Raw genomic sequence first — 20,135 nt, forward strand, 5'->3', positions numbered from 1 at the left:
CCTGCGGCGTAATGCGCGTGCGCAAGTGCGCCGCAGGGTCGGGAGGGGCGCGAGGCCGGGGGCGGGCCGGGTGGCGCTCGGAGCTGCTGACGTACAACTGCCCGCGCCCCCCGCCCCTCCGTCCGGCCGCGGGTTGGCCGCAGCCACCGCGCTCCGCCCCCTTCCTCGGGGGACGCCCGGACGGAACCGATCGCGGCTGGTTTGAGCTGGTGCGTCTCCATGACGACACGCGCGGCGCTATAAATAGCGGAGCGGCGGCCAGTCGGCTTTGTCAGTCCCCTCAGCCTCCGCCGCCGCCGCCCCTCTGCCAGAGCTCCGGCGCCACCTCGGGCCGGCGGTCCTCCGCGGGAGGGAGCGAGGCGGCGGGCGGGCGGCTGACGGGGGCGGCCGGCGGTCCTGCGCGCTCGGCGGCGGCATCTCCATGGGGCTGGCCCGCGGCGCCGGTGCGCTCTAAGGTGAGAGGGGCGCGTGTGGGCGGTTGGGAGGCAGGAGGGGGGGACGGCCACGTGTCCCTGCGCGCCGGGCCGGAGGCCGGGGGACCGACCCTGCGCCTGAATCGGTGAGGGACACGTGGTCGCAGAGCCGGCTGCGGGTCCCTGAGCCTGGTGGTCGCTGCCCTCCGGGGCCTGGTTTCCCCCGTGAAGGGGGGCGCCGACCCCCTGGCCCGGTGCGGCCACCCTCGCCGCGGCCCGTCCTGCCCGCGATGGCCCCGGCTTAGGGCAGCCTGGGCTGGAGGGGACTGCGTTTCACCTCTTCCGAACCACGTCAGTGAGTGTTCAGAGCCGGAAGCTGATAGGAAGGCCCGGGGTTCCTTCAACCGCTATTCTTTTTTAAGACGCGCGTGGCAAGCCCGGCAGCAGGTGCAGGAGAGAGATGAGCGAGCCCGTGCAGGTCTCGGGCTCCCATCGCTCCTCTCACTTTTATTAGGATGAGGCAAACCGTTTTGCCTCGTTGTCCTGGAATTTTGTATCCCTTAGTTTTCGCGTGCAGAGGAAATGACCCGATCTCGAAATTCGCCGGAGTTGCTGGAGCTAAGAGAGCCTTGTAGTAACTGTGGCGATAAAGTCTCCGTTCGCTGTGAGTTGCGATTGTCCGTTTAAGGAATCTTGGACTTCGCGATTGAAGAAAAGCCTAGAATGTGTAAGATCCCAGGTCAGGCGAGCAGACATGCAGTTAGGAGGCAGCCCTCCGGTTTTCAAAAGAAAGCTGATGGTGGTTGTTTGAGAATCCCAAGTAATTGGGGAACGTATGGAGAGCACTGCCTCTTGAAACGTCTGGGGAGGACAAAGAATGTGTTGACTTCACGTAAACCCGAAATTGGGCATAATTGAGTTGACTTGTGAAACGTTTTCCGTTCCTTTAAATCAGTCTCTGTCTCTTGTAATACTTCCCAGTTGGCAGCAAAGAATTTCGTAGCAGAAAAGTGCGATCTTGTGCTAATTGACTCATCATTTTAAGGAGCTTAGCTATACAAACACCGGAAGGTGGGATTTCTTTATGTTGCAAGTTATGAAAGTAAACCTTTAGAAGGTACTGAATAGTGACATAGTGCAAAGTAATGAAAACTTCCCAGGTGTAGGCTTGAACATTGCCTTAAAGATAGGCCCTAACCGAATAACCCTGTCTGCCCCTGAGTGGCCTACGCTGTGTGTTATTTACACAGCCGAAAAGGGTTTGCTGTCCCCTTAGTCCCCTGCCTGCCTCTAGGGGTGCTTTGGGCCACGTAGGAGGCTGATAGTGCCAGAAAGTCACGTTACATTAGATCAAGTCTTAAAACAAGTCCTACCATGCATGGGTTTGGATTTATGGCAGGCTCGTCCCCCTGGGCCTCTCATAGTGCCCCATGCCAGAGCCAACCGTGGCCCCGAACCATTGCCTGGCCTCCGTGCCGTAGGCTGCAGGCACTGAAGCGGGTCGCACAGTGACAACAAAGTCCCCTGCCTAGCAGCAATTAAATAGGTTAAAATCGGTAATTTAATTTTAAGATCACTCCTTTACCAGTGTCCCATTTCATGAAGGCCAAGGACAGTGGCTCAGACTGTGACGAGCTTTACTTTTGCTTATTCATAATCCACGTACGCTTCTTTATTTTTGTTATTCGTAAAGTTAGCCAAAAATGAACTTCCATGTGATTATTGTCGGTAGCTAAGCAAGTGTTAGGGTGCCTGTGAGGACAGAAGAGGTTGCCAGAGTTGTGCTCACTGGACAAGAGCCAACCCTGACTCCAGAATGCTGATTTCTGATCAGATACAGCAGCCGTAGTGCATTTTCTTGATAGGAAGATTGCACTTTAAAAAAAAAAAAAAAACACACACACACACACGCCTGGTATGAAAATAAAACAGCATAAAAATTCACAACGTTTTTAGGAAACTTAAGAGCACAACGTAAGTTGAGCCTTAGACACTTCACGATGCCTTTTAGTCAGTCACTAAGTTACTCTGGTGCAAGACTTAGTGAAAATAGGAAATACAAGATGTTTCTAGGGTGCCTTTCCATAATTAGCATAACACTGTTTTAAGCTTCTAAAAAGCTAAAGCATCTCTGAAGTCAAGTAAACTGACCACTATAAAATTTTGTCCACGTTTGTGAACTAAGTGAAGATTCTGAAACCGGCTTTCTGTAGGTTTTTTAGCATAAATACTTGAAATGCTTATTTTGGGATGTGCAGTACTGCATATGGAATTTTAGCGTGGGGCTTGAAAAAGGCTAGTGTTGAATCTGGTGTCCACTTGGATGGTGTAGAGGTTTGTGGGGTCATGTGACTTCCACCTGGAATAATGCGATTCCCGAATCCAGGGAGCGAGCTGTCTGCGGGGGTGCTGGAGTAGCCCGGCTTCCTGTGTGTGTGTGCAGTCCGTGTCTGATGTTTCAATTTGATGTGTTCCCAAGGGAGACGGCGAATTCTGTGTTCATCAGAACTTTTCCACTGCTGCACCGAGGGCACGCCCTTCCTCAGGGGGGCTTGGGATCCCGGAGAATTGCCTTTGTGAAAAGCTGGCAATAATTTCTTTAAATTCCGTCTCTTAGTTTTCCACGTAAGTATCCGTGGTTGCTGCAGGCTATTGTTAAGAATTATTAAGTGTCGCAGTGAATTCTGAGTGAATTTCTCCACCCCGTTTGCAGTTTGTTACGTTTCGGAGGAACATCAAGAAACCATGAACAGCTTTAGTAATGCAGAGTTTGACTGCCATTTCCTCGATGAAGGCTTTACTGCCAAGGACATTCTGGACCAAAAAATCAATGAAGTTTCCTCTTCTGTAAGTATATCAAGTCCATGCTGGCAGTGCAGCTTTGAAAATGCTGGGCAGATGAGTGGGGAACTTGAGTGGGAACCTTAAGGAAACGTAATGGAACTCAAATGTCTGGTTAGGGAATTTGGGATTTATTAGCTGTGGATCACCCAGTGGTAATGGTGATATTCGTGTCAGTGACGGGAGTAAAAAGATGAGGGTTCACTGAGAACGATGGGAGAGAAGAGGGGCCGCATGTGGGATGTATTATTAGGCTGCTGCTGAGTCCCCTGCAAACACTCTTTTCTGCAGGATGATAAGGATGCCTTCTATGTCGCGGATCTGGGAGACATTCTAAAGAAACATCTGAGATGGTTAAAAGCTCTTCCTCGGGTCACCCCCTTTTATGCAGTTAAATGCAATGATAGCAGAACCATAGTGAAGACCCTAGCTGCCATTGGGACAGGATTCGACTGTGCCAGCAAGGTAAGCAAAAGCGGCAGGGCTCCAAAGTCCTTCTATAAAATGGCGCTGGTGTTCCCAGCAGGACAGATCAAAGTTGTGTGTTTCTTGGGCAGCAGATCGTAGTGCGCAAGCTGCCATGTTTTTCTTTTCTTTCGTCGATTAGCCGTGTGTATATAATGCATGATCTATTCTTTTTCAGACTGAAATCCAACTGGTGCAGAGTCTCGGGGTGCCTCCGGAGAGGATCATCTATGCAAATCCTTGTAAACAAGTGTCTCAGATTAAGTATGCTGCCAATAACGGAGTCCAGATGATGACTTTCGACAGTGAAGTGGAGTTGATGAAAGTTGCCAGAGCTCACCCAAAGGCAAAGTGAGTTACTCCGTTTTGAGGGCAGGGTCAGGTATGGGGTCTGCAGGTTGTCAAACTCAGATTTCCGGTTTTGAGATTTCTGTACCTTAGTAAAGTATAAAAGTGTGCTGGGTCGGGCAGAGTCGAAAACCGGAAAACTTCTCGAGTGAAACCGTGTGAAGCTCAAACCACAGGATATCTGAGCCACAGAGCCTTGTTTGAACCGTGGCTGTAAGCGGTCTTCTGTCACGGGAAATTTTTCATACGATCTTCCTGCTCCTAGGTTGGTTTTGCGGATTGCCACCGATGATTCCAAGGCAGTCTGTCGCCTCAGTGTTAAATTTGGTGCCACACTCAAAACCAGCAGGCTTCTTTTGGAACGGGCGAGGGAGCTAAATATTGATGTCATCGGTGTCAGGTGAGCTCTTGGTGGTGGCATAGATGCTAAGATCTTAGTGCGCCTTTCATAGGTCTTCTGTAGATCGTTCTTTTCAGAAATAGCAAGAAATCATATATCCTTTCTTTGCCCCAGCTTCCACGTGGGAAGTGGCTGTACCGATCCCGAGACCTTCGTGCAGGCCATCTCTGACGCCCGCTGTGTCTTTGACATGGGGGTGAGTATATGTAAACCCAAGTGTGGGGGTGGGAGGAGGGGGCAGGGCTAACAGTGACTAGACTTCATTCTAGAATTAACCTGCGGAAGTCCCCCCATATTCCAGAGGCTTAAATCCATCTGCATACAATTTTAAGACTTGGTGTCAATCTGACTACTCGATTGACCGAATGTTCTTGACTCTAGGCTGAGGTTGGTTTCAACATGTGTCTGCTTGATATCGGTGGCGGCTTTCCTGGATCTGAGGATGTAAAGCTTAAATTTGAAGAGGTAATTATAATAAAACTGTAATATTCATAGCTATTTTCACAAGTTCCATTTTGGAGTGTTTTGAAACTGTAAGTTGTTTTAACTGATATCAAAAGAAATTGTACAAACATAAAAACAATGTTTTAGTATTAATATTTTCAGTAAGTTCTGTGCTATTTAAAATTGTATTTAATATCCTTTGGTTTTGTAAGCCAAAATGAGTCCGTTTCCCCCAAGATCTTGGGAAATAGTTGATTATGTTAGGAAATGTTGCTGTGGAAAGTGAGCACGCACACTTTGGTCCATCATTACCCCAAATGTGCTTTTTCTCAGTTTTGTGTTTCTCTTTAGACATGTTAATTGTTTAGTCACTTAGGAAGTTAAAGTGGACGTACTGTTAATTGGACCATTACAGGGTGGTTGAGTTTGTGAAATAGGCCCACCTTGTAAAAATTTTATGAGACAGGCAGGACAGTTTTATCCTATTGGCATGTATTGGATAGATTAAAGTATTCAGGCCCCTTGAAACCTTAGTAAGCAGTAATAAATTTATAGACTCATAACCCATAACATCTTCTAAAGGATAGGGGAGTGTCCGGGGGGGAATCCAGATGAAACCACGGGACACGCAGGCTGGTTTTTAGGGAGATGTCTGTTCTCTTGCCGTTGTTGCTCGATCCTAAACCTCCCTGCTGGTGGCTGCTTTCACCTTTTTTTATTCTGTTACTTCCCAGAGCACTGGTTTTTGCTCTTCCATGCGAGTTCCCCTTGATGATGACCGTTCTTGTCTCTCTCTCCTAGATCACCAGTGTTATCAACCCCGCCCTGGACAAGTACTTCCCGGCAGACTCGGGGGTGCGAGTCATAGCTGAGCCCGGCAGATACTACGTCGCGTCCGCTTTCACGCTTGCAGTTAATATCATTGCCAAAAAGCTCGTAGTAAAGGAACAGACGGGCTCTGATGGTGCGTATAAAGGTTGAATCCCTGCATGCATAACTGTGCGTTGGTACAAAACGTGGTAACTGAGACCAGTCTGCCTTTCCAGATGAAGATGAATCAAGTGAACAAACCTTTATGTATTACGTGAATGACGGAGTGTATGGATCATTTAATTGCATCCTTTATGATCATGCACACGTGAAGCCCCTTTTGCAGAAGGTACCTTTTTTTTTTTTTTTAAGTTTCTTTTACTCGTTTTGAGAGAGGGCGTGTGGGGAAGGGGCAGGGAGGGAGGGAGAGAATCCCAAGCAGTCTCTGCGGTGTCATGGCGGAGCCCAGCGTGGGGCTTGAGCCCACGGACCCGCGAGATCATGACCTGAGCCAAAATCAAGAGTCGGACGCTTAACCGACTGAGCCACTCAGGCGCCCCTGTAGCTTTTGAATATAACACATACACCAGTGAAAGAAAGATGTTTGGTCCTAACAAGTGTAACTAGGTATATTTTTCTGTCTTAATCGCAGAGACCCAAACCAGATGAGAAATACTACTCAACCAGCATATGGGGACCAACATGTGACGGCCTTGATCGCATCGTTGAGCGCTGTGACTTGCCCGAGATGCACGTGGGCGATTGGATGCTCTTTGAAAACATGGGTGCTTACACTGTTGCTGCTGCTTCTACTTTCAATGGGTTCCAGAGGCCAACCATCTACTACGTGATGTCGGGGCCGACATGGTTAGTGACCAGAGTCTCCGTGCATGTATGTGGGTCTCGTAAGAATAGATTTCTTCTTGGGTTTTTACTGGCTCTTGTCTGGTTGAGTAAGAAATCATTCTATTTAGATTTAAATACAGTGTTTTTAAAAACAGCTTATTTTCTGCCTGTGTTAAGAGTATGTGCTTTCCAGAATTTGGAAAATACAAACGGAAAGAAAATCCTCCTAATACCGATCTGTATTTCCTTTCAGATTTTTGCAAAGGTGTAACTATTTCAAAAAAGAGCAGTTAGGGTATTTCTGTATGACCAGAATATTTTGACAGGTGTGTACGGCCTGTGGTTTCCCTGTTACCAAGAGAATGGTTGTGAAGAAATGCTTGCCTTAGAAATACGTTGACTTGCCTCCTGATGACATAGTAACCGAGGAAGTAAATGGGCTCGTAAAGAAGTTATTCTCGTGGCGAGGCTGCCCGGGTCGGTGATCGGGGTTTCTGACTGTGCCACTTCTGTCTCAGGCAACGGATGCAGCAGATCCAGAACCACGACTTCCCGCCCGAAGCGGAGGAGCAGGACGCGAGCGCGCTGCCCGTGTCCTGCGCCCGGGAGAGTGGGATGAAGCGCCCCCCGGCCGCCTGCGCCTCGGCCAGCATTAACGTGTAGGTGCCGCTCCTGGAGCCGCTCACTCGGGAGTTTAGCTTGAATTCTGGGATTGGGGGGGACCGTCTAACTTAATTACCGCTAGTTTCGAAATGTCTTTGCAAGTAGGGTTGGCACGGATGCAACAATACGGAAGACTAGGAGTTGGGGTCACTTATCTGTGTTCCTATGGAAACTATTTGAATATTTGTTTTATACGGATTTTTATTCACTTTTCAAACATGCTACTAAAGAGTGCCCCTCAGCTGCTGAGCAAGCGTTTGTAGCTTGTGCGTCGGCAGAACGGGCCGAAAGCTTAGTGCTGTGACCGGTTTTAAAAATAAAGTATCTTGAAATAATCGGGCATTGGGGAGTTTTTACACCATGTCCATTCCAAACGGCTCATCCCGAGTGTGTGTTGTGAGGGGGGGGACCGATGCTTTGCCCCACTGCCGAGAAGGTTGTCGCCGAGGACTTGGGAACCGAACCCGTGGTTCTCAGTATTTTGCAAAGCCATCAAAATTCCCTTCGTCCTGTTGAGCGTTTTTCTTTCAAGTACGTGAGTTTTGTAGAAAGCTGGCCGCGCATTTGCATAAAGAACAGTGGACCCGGCCCATGTGCAGGCGGAAGGAGAAGCGTGCACGAGACAGGCCGTGCCCTCTGCTGCTGGCCCGGGTCAGACCCCCGAGTGGCCACAGAAGTGGCTGGTGGAGGAGGGCCCAGAGCCCCTGGTTGACTGATTGTCGCGTCAGGGCTTGTGCCCAGGGAAGGACGGCCTGTGAAACCCCTTGCGTGCTGCCTTCGGGCCCCACCTTTCCTTCCCGCCCGTCTTCTCTCCCAGGACAAGCTGTGTAGCTACGCGTTAGGAAAGTGGTACAACGTTTGGCAGTCAACTTACTTTAATAAATTCGACGACGATTATCCCGCGTTGTAGAGTTCTGCCTTCTTTGACCTCGTCCGCTGGCTTTTATGTTCTCTTCCTCAACTCCAACCCCTCCTGCCCCAAAAAGGACAGCAGGCTCTCCTGCAGTGTAACCCCCAAGTAGCTGTACGTGGGGAGGGGAGGCCTGACTCTGGTAAGCCACCGGCCCCCACCGGTCCCCGAGCGGCGCCGCGTGTCTGGAGGCGCACAGGAAGTCCAGATGGGAAGGCTGCGGCTCCTCTCGGGGAGAAGAGGAAGCCGAGCCCGCCAGCTCCTGCTGTGTGAGTACATCTGCCAAAGGATTTGAGGGGAATGGCTTCTGTTTTCCTAAAAAGCCACCTTCCCCCAGGACCCGAGTTGCACATGGGCACTGCGTCGCTGTGGTTGCCGTTGCCTCTTCCTCGGCTGCTCGGCCAGACTTGGGCTGGGCTCGTCGCCAGCTCTCATCTCCCTTCTTAGGCCCGCGAACATATTTTAGTTGTCAGATGTGAGTGATACCTCTCAGGGGCTGTGTATGAGATGCAGGTCTGGCTGGAGTTGGGGCCGAGGGGAGGGAGAAGCCTCTTCCGTCGACACTTTGTCCCGCTTCTGTGAGCACATCCTCTTGTGATTCTTCAGGGTGTTCGTGGCAGAGGAGTTGGCGTTGAGAAATGGGACTAGTCACCGAGCCTGGGAGCTCGGGACATCAGGTCTTTTCTACTTCAACAGGAAGGAATGATGACCTTGTAGTGGTAGCAGTGAACTTGGACGGAAGAGAGAAAGGGGGAGAGCGTACTTCCTCAAAGTATGCCAGGGACTTGGAAACTGCTCTTAGCAGCGAGGTAAAATGCAGTCCAGCCAACTGGCCGGTGGGGACAGAACCGGGCGCGGGTCGTCCGTTCCGCCCACACAGCAGCCTCAGCCCGACTCCTGGCAGCCTGCTGAAGCTGCTCGTGACCCCCCGAGTTCCTGGGCTCTGCCAGGGCCGCGCTCGGGTCTGGAGGGTGACGGGGCCTGGCCCCGGGCCCAACGGTCTTCACTCGTCCTTACACCCGGGAGGAGGCAAGTGAGTTTAGTCAGGACGGAACTCTCAGGTGCCGGGTGTGTGTGAACACTCCTCCAGAGACCCTCTCGGGTCCCGGTTCGCCGTGCAGGGCTTAAAGGTGGCACTAGCTAGTCATTCACAGAAACTGGATGTTTCTAGACTTGCAGCGTGAGGTCAGTGAGGACAGTGGCTCTGGGCCTCCACCAAGGCAACAGGTGAATTTTCCCTCCTGAAGGTGCTGGAGACCAGACAGGCCTTCCGTGGGGAGGGACCCAGGGGTTTCCAGCTGTTGGTCTAAAGTCCAGGGTCCAAGGCAATGGTCTCTGGCTCTGCATTCTGTTCATTGAGGGAGCATCTAAGGAATACGGATCGCCGGGCCCGCCGCACGCTCCGGAAACGGGGCACCCACCTGAAAAAAGCAAGAGTCTCCCCGACTCACTCCTTCCACGGCACGTCCTAGGTGACCGTCGTAGCGGGTTAGACCACCAAGCGAGAAGACATTTGAAGTCAAAGAGATAACGGGACCGATGGGAACCACAGGAACGGGGCTACCTTTCTTCATACCGGAAGAGCTGCGATAAATAAAGGGACGAGACGACAGGACGTAGGCAAGGCACGAACCTGGGTCCACAGAAAAAAGCCTTTGGGCATGAGGTCCTCAAGCGCGAGAGATGATGTTAATGTGCCAGACGAGCCTGGGTCGCCGGCTTAGGTGCACTGACACGCTAGACGGAAGGGGGATCGTGAGGAGGCAGTTTGGCAATGTGAGAAACAAGCCACGCTATCTCACCAGGCAATTCTAAGAATTTGCCGACAAACCCTCTTACAGGCTTTTCACTGTGCGTTGTAACAGCACGTGTGGGACACAACCCGCGTGTCCAGGAGGGCGCCGAAGATCAGTGGAACGGGCCGGTGGCTGCCGGAAGGACCGTAGGCCTACAGGGGCCCATCTCCCAGCTAGAGAGAGGGAGCAGGGTGGGGGGCAGCGGGCAGCGTGCCGCCGTTGAAAGCCATCCCAAAGCACACCCCCACCCAACTCTGTGTGTGGCTGCGCACACGCAGATGGGCACAGTGGCTTTTCAGAAGAGCCCACAAACTGGTGGTAGGATAATCGGGGCCTGAGGAGCGGGATGGAGACTGCACAGGTGCCTTCACACGTGTCTGCGCTGATTTTAAAGAAATCACAAGTCTCCCAGGTGAGAAAAGGGGCTCAGAAATGAGTGGCTCCAGTCCCACGGCTGTGGACAGAGGCAGGACATGTGACTCCCGCATCCGCTTGGGGCGCTTTTCCTAGCCTACACATAAGTTGCTGGATTTGAAGCCCAGAGAGGCCAAGTGACTCGTCCAAGGGAAGCCAGCGAGTCCAGAGGATCTAAGAGTAAATAGGTCTCTGCTTCCCTGGCCAGTCTGGCTCCTGGTCACTTATTGAAAAGAGCCATGGCAGGAATGATCCTCCTCTCTCCCTGCAGCGGTGGGGACACCGCTGTCCCTGTCGCCCGCTGCCTCGGTCTCCTTTCCCGCCTAGGGCAGCAGCGCCTCTGGCTCCAGAGGCCTGCTCAGGTGGGCACCCGGAGCTGCATGGACACGGCCCCAACTGTGGCCTCTCCCCGTGAAAGGGAGGCTTTCGAGTCCCTCACCGGCCCTTATTACAAAGCCCAGAATGTAGTGCACGGGTGGAAAACCTCTGAGAAATCCTTGCTGCTGTTTCTGGGGGAGGATTTTTTTTCCACCCTCACTGCTAACCCTAGAATGGGGAGGGTCATGACCAGAGGTGGCCTGTGAGGTGGCCAGGCCCCCGAAGCTTCCGACCGGCCCCCCGGGGACTGTGCACACTCTGCTCCCTGGCTGGACAAGTAGCGTCGCCGGACTCCGCAAATAAACACGGAAGCTGATGGCGTGGGGCGCGTATCTGTTTATCTGAAATTGAAATTTAACTGGGCCTCCCGAGTCCTGGGTATCAGGAGCCCGGCCTCAGCCTCTGTATGCTGTGTGGCCCACGCAGAAAGGTGCTCCTCTGAGCCTGTGTCCCCTTATCTGTCCAGTGGAACGGGGACAGAAAGTGGTGTAAAGCAGGCCCAAGCGGCTCTGAAACCAGGCTGGGAGGCCTTGGGGATCCGCACGCCGGAGCCTGAGACAGCCCTCCCGGCCGCAGCCACCAGGGGGCAGCAGCGCCTTGTGTTGGAGGTTCCTCGGCCCACTTGGGCACTGAGACCAAGCTGTCAGGTCATTCAGTCACTCAACAAACGCTGGGGAAAGGGGCTCCAGCCAGCCTTGTCCACAGCCACTGCCCCAGTAGGTGAAGCCCGTCTCCCGGCCCAGCCACCGCCCCACCCCTCCTGCCTCAGTCGCGCCAGCCTGGTGAACAGCCCACGGGGCCCTGCAGCCTGTCCTTGCTGCCCCGGCCTGTCCGGGATGGGTTACACCCCCAGCCACCTACCGAGGTGCCCCTCCTGCCCTAGCCCTGCGGGCCATACAGGTGGGTGTGGGAAGAGGCGGGGCAATGTTCTCTGGGGCCCCCACCCACTGAGCTGTCCTCGAAGCCAGGATCCAGGTCCCGTGGGTCTCCACGCATCAGTGTCACCCCCTCCGCGTCTTCGCACAGTCCCAGGTCCGTGTCCTTCCCACGCCAGAGCTGCCCCCTTGGGGGTGTCTCGTCCTAACCTCGGCCCTGGCCTCACGGCCCCACATCTGCGGGATCAAGGAGACACTGGCGGCCACTGCTCTGAGCTGGGGAGTCTGAAGAGTAGATAGCTGCCCCCTGCCCCAGGGCCCCTCCTCCTGCCAACACGCAGGGTCCAGGTCACCCTGTGTTACAGGAGAAGACAGGGAGGACCTTGTCTGACGTCACATGGCTCATTGGTGGCCACGCTGGGACTTGAACCTCGGCCTCTGTGTCCAGGGCCCTCGTGGTGCAGCTGCAGGGGGTCGGAGGGGCCACGGGCTGATTCCCGTTGGTCTCCTCCTGGGCAGCTAATCCTGTGCTGGGCATCCAGGGGCAAAGGTGACCGGAAGGAAATGAAACGACAATATAAGGGGAACGGCGCTGTGAGTGAGGGGAGTATGGGGGGGCTGTAGGGACTATCTGGGGAGAGGCGGGGTGGCTTTCGGGAGGAAGGGACATTTGCATGTAGTCAGAGGAAGGGCCTGGTGTGTGGGTGGGCGTGAAATTCCAGGAGGAGGAGGCAGGGAGGCCGCTGTCACCCAACCTGGGGACAGGAACAACGGCAGAGCTGAGCCAGGCTGAGGGCCACGGACAAGGTGGATCTCCCCCCACCCCGAATGAGCTGCCGGGGCTTCCACACGGCCTCCCCCACCTCTTCAGGAGCCACCCGCTTGCCAACACAGTCCCAGGCCAGACGGACCAGACTCTGGATGCCACATCTCTGCCCGGGACGTGCCTGGATGTGTGTCCACGACCCCTCCACAGAGGACAGACACTCCAAACTGGACCTCGCCAAATCCCCGTGGGCAGACACTCAGGCACAGGCCACGTCACTGGTCCTTCCCCAGACACGCACACAGTGCAAGGGGCACCGTCGGGGGTCGGGATCTGGCTAGTTCTGATTCTGCTACTGACGTCCTGGGACCCCACGGGCTGAGGGGCCTGGCTGTTGCTGCTAGTAGAGTCTTGGGAGCCCGTGGGGGGTCTGTGGGGCCTGTCCATTCCCTTCCCGGGGTCTCGTCTCGCGGGCAGGTGGGGCAGGAGCGCGAGAGAGGCCCTTGTAAACAGAACGGCGCTGTGAGAGCGGGACAGCGGTGCCAGGACCTGGGCATGCGCGCAGTGTGTGTGTGTGTGTGTGTGTGTGTGTGTGTGCGCGCGCGCGCGCTCGAGCTATGAGCTGTGGGGACACCCAGCCCAGAGGCCAGGATGGGCCCTAGCGTGCCCTTTCGTGAACTGCAGGAGTCAGGTGGCCTGGCCAGCCTCAGAGTCTGAGCCCAGGGAGCCCCCCAGCCCCCAAAGCAGTCTTAGAAGCTGCTAGAAAGAGCCCAGAGGTGACGGAGGGGGAGAGCCCTACTCTTTACCCTCCAGGGGCAGCGGACTTTCCTTCCCAGGACCCTGCGCCAGTCAGACTGCACTCACCCCGGCCCCGCGCGGCTCCTCTGGACCCTGGCCCTGGCAGTGTCCTGCCGGGCCGTGTCCCCAGCTCACCCTTGGGCGTGTCTGCTCCTTAAACACACCTCCCTCCAGGCCCAGGCTCGCAGTGTTCCTGCACCACTGTGTCTCCAACATCTACTCCGCCCTCACCCCTTCTCCTCTGAGAGGCCTTCTGGATGTCCCCAGGCCCAGGAGAGGGCTGCACCAAGGCACTAGACTCCATGAAGATGCCCCAGTGCATGTAGCCTGAGGGCTCTCCTCTTGGATGCCTGAGTCTCCCCTCTGGCCAGTGAGCTCCTCCGGGCAGACTGGGCTTTGTTCACTGCTGGCCCTTAGCCCAGGGCAGGGGGGCTCTGGGGAAGGTCAGGGACAGGAAGAACTCACGCACAAGCTCCCCTTCCCCCAGAATACCTTTCGTGGGCCTGCGGTCTCCCTGTCAGAAGGCTGGTGGCTTCTGTCCCCTCCTCGGGGAGCTGCGATCAGACTGGAAGCCAGTGTTGGCCGTCCAGCGCGGGCCCACCAAGTGTCGGGAACGAAGCTGATGGCCCCCGGCGGTGCCCAGTACAGGGCCAGGCCCTGAGAACAGGCCCGCTGGGAGGACACAGGCCGTGGCGGGGATCGGCCACAAATGTGGCCCCCTTAGGGACCCAGGGACTTTTCCCCAGATGCTTGGGGCCCTGAAGGTGGCTGCAGAGGGCTGACAAGGAAGCATGGACCAGTCAGCTACCTGACGGCCATTCTCTAACTGGGAGGAGATACACACAACTTGGGCCCTTGGGAGCTTCACCTGGGTTCCGGTCCCAAATCCGCCACCCCCTTTCTGGACCAAGTCACTTCTCTAAACCCCAGGTGGCCCGTTTGTACCATGTGCTACGTTGCATGTGGCTGGGAGGTTGAAATCAATACACTGAGCAGTCTCTGTCCTAGGAAGCCCTCGGCAAACGGGGCTCGTGGTTTGGCGACTTATGCCGGTTCCCACAGAGGAGGCCAGCCTACCCAAAGAGATAAAGTCTGAGGCTGCCTTCATAAAAACCCAGGGTTCGGAGTGAGGGGGTGATAGTACCACCCTCATGGGGGTTGATCACGACCTGCCCAGATGAGCAGCCTCGGACACGGCTCCCCCCACCCCGCCCCACCATCCCCTCCACACCCCAGGGCTTCCTTCCTTAGATTCTAAACATTTTCCCGTATCAGGAGTTGTTCCTATCGCTGTATTTAGTCCGCGAGCACAGGACACTGAGCCGGCGTGTCAGAAAAACTGGAAAAGTTCCACGGAGATATCACCCTGGGCCAGGGGTGCTCGGTCCACACGAAGGATGGAGGGCTGAGCCACACCCTTCACGCAGCCTCTGGGGCACATTGGGATCCTGTGTTTTCCGGGCGGGACCACAGGGGTCCCACAGAGTCATGGAAAACGCAGACTAGACCGGGGCCATTTTCTCGAAGGCCTGCTTTAGACACATAACGTTATTAGCTCTGCAGTCTAGAGTCTAAGGGATACAGAAGAAACTCCCGAGGAGCTTTAACCGTGAGGTGCCCATGCAGGAGGGCAGAGGGTCTGGGCTCCCCGGGGCAAGGAGAAGGCGGGGCGAGACCCTTGTAGGAGGGTGGGGTGCAGGGAAGAAGGGGGCAGGCCCAGGCCTATAATTTGCAATGTAGGGAGGGGCAGGAGGAGGAACCTTCTAGCAAGCAGCTCTGGAAGAACTTGCTCCAAGCCAGAGGATTCCTGCTGGGGAGGTGGCTCGGACCAGACAGCTTTGAATTCACTTCTGGGTTCTCTCCCCCTCCGATGAGCTGAGCTCCCTGGCATCTGGAGACCATCTCTGGGGCGACTCCCCTCGCCCACAGAACTGCCCCACTGACTTCTGCGAGCTCCTGCTGGAGCAGGGTCCACTAGGACCCCCAGAACCACATCGTCCACATTTGGACAGAAGCCCTTGGGATGGTTAATTTTCTGTGCCAGTGGGACCGGGTCATGGGTACCCAGATATTTGCTTAAACACTATTCTGGCCGTGTCTACGTGGGCCTTTCTGGATGAGACAAACATTTCAGGTAGGAGACCGAACAAAGCGGATGGCCCTTCCCAACGTGGGTGGGCCTCGCCCAGTTCGTTGAAGGGCTGACTGACCCAAAAGACTCCGTAAGGGAAATTTCGCTCTGCAAGTCTTGAGCTGGGATGTTGACCTCTGGCCGTCAGGTCCATCAGCTCTCCGGGGTGGCGCTCCCGCTTAACACCTCCCGGGGCTCTTCTGTGAGCCAATTCCTTATCGTAAATCCGTGCGTGTGCACGTGCGCGTGCGCGCGCAGCTCTCCTGTGGGTTCTACTTCTCTGGACGATCCCGCTACGGCAATCCTTCCCATTATGTCACCCTAGCGCGGAAACTCTCCCCAACAAGCAGTTACCGACTTAACCTTTTTTGTAAAATCCAAGACCCTCACTGGGAGGGGAGATTCCTCTGGGCCCGGCAGAGTCATCAAGGCCCCACCTTGCCCTTGGGCAGCAAGCTGGACCCATCCCAAGTCACCTGGCCTCCCTCCCTCCACCCCCACCCCTGGAGAGTGCCGCCCACCAAGGTCCAGAGCTGTGGGCACATAGGGAGATTCACCACGAACTGGGATCTGGTAATGCCACCGGCCCAGAAGGCACCTTACAGGCCGCTCATGGTTTCCACACGGAGGCACGTATCTTAAAAGATGACTAAAGCCAACAAAACAGCCCCGGTCCCCGACAGCCTGTGAGGCAGGCTCCGAGCTCCTACCCCCTTCTCCATTTCGCCCCTTCCACAGGGGGAGACGCTGAGGCTCGGAGAGGCCCCGCAGCCCACGGGCAGGTGTGACGGACACTGCGGGTGCCCATCTTGGAAACAGAACTCCGGTCCTGTTCCTGAAGGACACGGTGGGCCCTCCTCTGAGAGCCAAGGGTGTGTCCTGCCTGGCCGGTCACAGCCACTTCATGCCCCCTGCCAAGGCACGGACCTGGGTTTCAGCCAATGAGAGGCGAAGCTGGCGAGAAGGGGAGGGGTGGCGGGGAGGATTCTGGAAAGTTCTCCCCCCTCTCCAGGAAGAAGAGAAGACAGGCCTGCTTCTCTTCCTGCCTGTGGGATGCCGTGTGAGCCGTACCGTGGGGACCCCAAGGAGACAAGTGCGAGGACAAACGCGAGTGTGAGACTGGGGGGCGGGGTGGTGGGGAAGGTCGAGGGAACGTGGGGGGCCCAGGCTGCTGAAATTAGACAAGCCTACAGCCTTTGGACTTCTCGACCTGTGAGTCAGGTGGAATCACCTTGGGCTCGGTTTTCTCCTGCTGGGACCGCATGTGTCCCTCTGGTCATAGGCTGAGAAGGCAGGTCTCCCTCACGGCCGGTGCCGATGCCCCTGGTCCCCTCCGTGCCCTCGCCGGGCCTGTGTTGATTAAACGGGGGTGGGAGACGCCAGGGGTTGGGGGGGGGAGGGGAAGGCGGTCAACCCCGCCGGGACCAGTCCTCTTGTATTTCCACGGACATTTCTTGGCATTGGGCAGATACTGAACAGGCTGCACAGGATTTACAGACACAGTGGCAGCTGCGGGGACACCAGCGGGGCCCAGTTCACCAACGGCAGCTGCACCCGCTGAATCTACCTGGAGCCGAGTGCGGAGCGCCGCGGGCAGCCAAGGGGGGCTCTCGGGGGCCAACAGACAACTCCAAGGACTCTGTTTATTTGATCATTTTAATACAGGAAATGCCAGACCAATCAACGGGAGGACAGCCCTTGCACAGACGCCTGTGTTCACTACGTGGACGGGAGGGTCTCCACAGCACGGGGCACGCATGCATTTCCTTTGACACGGGCGGATGGAGAGCGCATAAATACCACAAGATAACCAGGTTCGGGGCCGGGGGCGGGGGGCGGGAGGGGAGATCACAGGCCACGAGGGAACCACGCTTCACAGGCAACGGAGGCATGAAATACGGGACCTACACGGGACATTGCACCTCACCATGGGCATAATTTATATATCAAAAGAAAGGAGGCCATAGGATGCGTACGTGCGAGCAGCTCTGATCGGAGGCCACGGACGAGCGAGGTGGAGCCATGCACGGGGGAGGGCTTGCCCGTCTCCTCTCCCTCCGTTCTTGTCCCCGGCTTTCCCACGGTCACCCGCGATCGCGAGATGGATGAGCCCGCCTTGTCTCCGTCTTGGGAAGTCCCATCAGTGTCCTCAGCCGCGTGCCCTGGGCTCCCCGGGGCGGGGAGGCACCCCGGGACCGAGAACTATGAGCCCCGCGTGTAGACACCTGCCCGGGCGGCGCCCTGGGGGCCGGGCCGGGGGGGAGGGGGGAGGCGCAGCCGCCAGGCCGGGCAGGTGCCGCGTGCCGCCCGGGGCCCCGGCCGGGAGAGCAGGAGTGGTGGAGGAGAGGCATCCACTTTTGCAAGCAAAGCTGAAACGGCGAGGCAGAGCCTGTGTTTCTCTGCAACCTTCCGGACGCCGGGTCCCTCAGAACTGACTGGCGCTGCTGGGGTCACACTGTAACAAGCGGACGATGGAGGGGTCGCTCTTGGCACCTTTAATGAACTCTTCCAGGGACAGTTTGCCTGTGGGACGGCAGAGAGGAGACACGGGGAGGGGGTGAGCCAGTGCCCGGTGCCCCTCGCGCTTCCAGAGGTCACCGAGACGGCTCCCGGGTCCGGGAGGCCCCCTCTGGTCTAAGTCTCGCACCTTCTCGAAGCGGGGCCCAAGGGAGGCTCCGCTCCCTTCGCAGGCGCTCCCGGAAACTCCCGATTTGCTTTCACCGCTCACTGCAAAGCACGGGGCAGCTGAAGGGGCATATCCAGTAAGACGGGAGCTGGGGCTTGTGGGGCCATTTAAATCCTTCTAGCAGTCACCCCAGGCTTTACGTAAGCAAGCCGTGAGCTGTGCGGAAAGAACACGGGCTCCACCTCCCACCCATAAGTACTTCAGAGGCGAGGGGAGCACAGCTGGGTGGGTGGGTGGGTGGAGGGCAGCCGGGGGCCCCCGGGCACTGCCCGGCCTCCGCTTGGCCGGCAGACCGGCTGGTTGCTGCTGTACTGTCACCCTTTGGGGTGGGGGACTCGAGGAGACCCGCCTTGCCAAGCGTCCAGCCGGCCCTCCCCCACCCTCTGTCCCTCCCGCACCGCCGAACCTGCCACTGTTGGGACGAAGAGATAGGAACGTGGGTTTGACAACCTCAGTGAGTTCCGGAGAAACCGCGACCCCCACGGTCACTGCCCCCCTCTCCCAGGACGCACATGGGCAAGGACGTCGGGGTGAAGCTGGCTGTGCTCTGCCGGCTGATGCTTGGGCAGTCTGCGGCTGTGAGGCCGTGATACGTACCCCGCAGGACAGCAGTAAAGGGAGTAAGGAGCTCGTGGCCCGTGCCATGCCACCACGGGCAGGGATCTCCAGCCCCGACCTGACCCAGAGGACACACACTCCGCGAGCGGCTTCCAGGAAGCCAAGTGAGGGGTCCGGAGGCGAGGATCCAGCCTCCCAGGCCGAGACCACCTGCCTGCCAGCCCCCTGCCGGAGAGGAACACCCTGTCTTGGCGGGTCCCCAGTAGGACTTGGGGAGACTCCCCTTGGGGAGACTAACCAGCCTCTAGGCTCCAGGCTGGGCTGGGAAGCACCCCCTTCAGAGGAGGAGAAGCCGTCCAGGACCCTCTGCTTACACGGAGGACGACTGTGTTTTCTTACTCTCCTGATGGCTGGTGGGGACTTTTACCGGCCACTCCCCCACCATCTGATGGCTCCGGGGTGGGGGTGGGGGGGCGGGGAAGCTTCTAAAAGCACAGCCCCTTCCTCCTGGCAGACAGCAGGGCGGGTGAGGGGCTGAGGGGAGCCCTCAGGGGCTCTGGGGGTTCCTGAGCATGATCTGCGTCTCTGGGTCCGTCCGGCAGTGGTCGGGGCGTTCCTGGCACGCGGCCAGTCTCCGTTCACACGTATGGCTGGATCGGGGGGTGTGTGGACAAGACAGGGTGGTGCTGGAGAAAACCCGTGGGCACCACTGACCCCCGGGGTGGCCGGAAAATAAGACAGAGTGCAGGGCCCCCCAGCTCAAGGGCTGGGCACCCCTGCTTTCGCCCTGATCCCTCCAACACCCACTCTTCCTTCCCTCCCCAGGCCCCAGGGACAGACGGACAGGGGCTCACAGAGGTGCACGGCCCCACGGTGCACGGACTCAGGTTCACCAACAAGCAGGGAAGGCGCACGGTGCGGGCCCAGCTGGGCCCGGAACGGGTGCGTGGGTCCCGGCAGGGGAGAGGGGCCCAAGGGCGACACTAAGAGCTTCCTGGGCATCGTCCCATTGAATCCTCACCACCGCCCGAGCCTGAATTTATCAACCCCATTTCCCAGAGGAGAAAACCAAGGCTCGGGCGAGCCCAAGACTCCGTGCAGGTCTGTGGGCATCTGGAGCCTGTGCCTCGCTACCCTGGAGGGTGCAAGACGGGTTTTAAGTGAGCACAAGGGCAATGCCAGACACAAGGCGGTCTTGTCTGACAGGTGGACGCGTTTGGGAAACTTCCCTTGCCGTCCGATGTGTCCAGGGTGCTCTCTGCCGCCTGCGGTCACACCGTAAACGTCATGCCTGGGCTGGCTCAGTCCTCTGACTCATGTGCCAAAAGCGCTTGAGAGTTTACCGAGCACCCCTTCACGCATTCACTGACTTTTAACCTCCAGGATGACAGGGCCGGCAAGAGGCACGGACCCGCCCTTGCAGGGCTGCCTCCCCCCTGCATGGATCCTACCGAACCTCAGTGCTGAGGCAGAGGACAATACATGGAGCATGTCCGCCCCGTACGGCCACCACCACTGCCCATCTGTCCCCACCAGTCCTGCTGCAGTATGGCCCCAGGGACCCTGCCACGGGGCACCGGGGAGCCTGGCAGC

General features: G+C 56.8%; 2 protein-coding genes and 1 non-coding gene across 5 annotated transcripts in view; 2 read left to right on the forward strand and 1 right to left on the reverse strand.

Annotated features, from left to right (window-relative positions):
* The first annotated feature begins 40 nt into the window (after positions 1-40).
* ODC1 (ornithine decarboxylase 1) lies at positions 41-7,565 on the forward strand. 2 transcript variants are annotated; one of them, XM_045447744.1, is made up of 12 exons: positions 41-455; positions 2,893-3,038; positions 3,127-3,260; positions 3,546-3,719; positions 3,898-4,070; positions 4,333-4,467; positions 4,582-4,663; positions 4,849-4,932; positions 5,713-5,875; positions 5,958-6,070; positions 6,374-6,588; positions 7,086-7,565. In XM_045447744.1, exons 3-12 carry the CDS (start codon positions 3,159-3,161, stop codon positions 7,228-7,230), a joined length of 1,386 nt encoding a protein of 461 aa, XP_045303700.1. In that variant the 5' UTR covers positions 41-455; positions 2,893-3,038; positions 3,127-3,158; the 3' UTR covers positions 7,231-7,565. The 2 variants fall into 2 exon arrangements, with proteins under 2 accessions (XP_045303700.1, XP_045303701.1); XM_045447745.1 differs by lacking the exon at positions 2,893-3,038 and having other exon boundaries at positions 276-455.
* LOC123581776 lies at positions 1,790-1,924 on the forward strand. The gene has a single exon (XR_006704006.1). It is a non-coding gene; the product is annotated as a small nucleolar RNA SNORA42/SNORA80 family (small nucleolar RNA).
* Positions 7,566-16,939: 9,374 nt separating the features above from the next.
* The window catches only part of HPCAL1 (hippocalcin like 1), a 105,113-nt gene continuing 101,917 nt past the window's right edge, over positions 16,940-20,135 (reverse strand). For both annotated transcript variants that reach the window (XM_045447746.1, XM_045447747.1), the window contains exon 5: positions 16,940-17,821. In XM_045447746.1, coding sequence (XP_045303702.1) covers positions 17,724-17,821 — 98 coding nt within the window. In that variant the 3' untranslated portion in view covers positions 16,940-17,723. The remainder of the gene's footprint in view (positions 17,822-20,135) is intronic.

The sequence above is a fragment of the Leopardus geoffroyi genome, chromosome A3 (genome assembly GCF_018350155.1).
Source record: "Leopardus geoffroyi isolate Oge1 chromosome A3, O.geoffroyi_Oge1_pat1.0, whole genome shotgun sequence".
NCBI classification, from domain to species: Eukaryota; Metazoa; Chordata; class Mammalia; order Carnivora; family Felidae; genus Leopardus; species Leopardus geoffroyi.

What these genes read in the sequence shown, in the direction of transcription:
- ODC1 (XM_045447744.1), top strand. Translation starts at nt 3,159, where the DNA reads ATGAACAGCTTTAGTAATGCAGAGTTTGACTGCCATTTCCTCGATGAA. An exon ending in GATTCGACTGTGCCAGCAAG is followed by an intron (nt 3,720 to 3,897) that starts GTAAGCAAAAGC and finishes ATTCTTTTTCAG; the next exon opens with ACTGAAATCCAACTGGTGCA. An exon ending in GTGATGTCGGGGCCGACATG is followed by an intron (nt 6,589 to 7,085) that starts GTTAGTGACCAG and finishes CTTCTGTCTCAG; the next exon opens with GCAACGGATGCAGCAGATCC.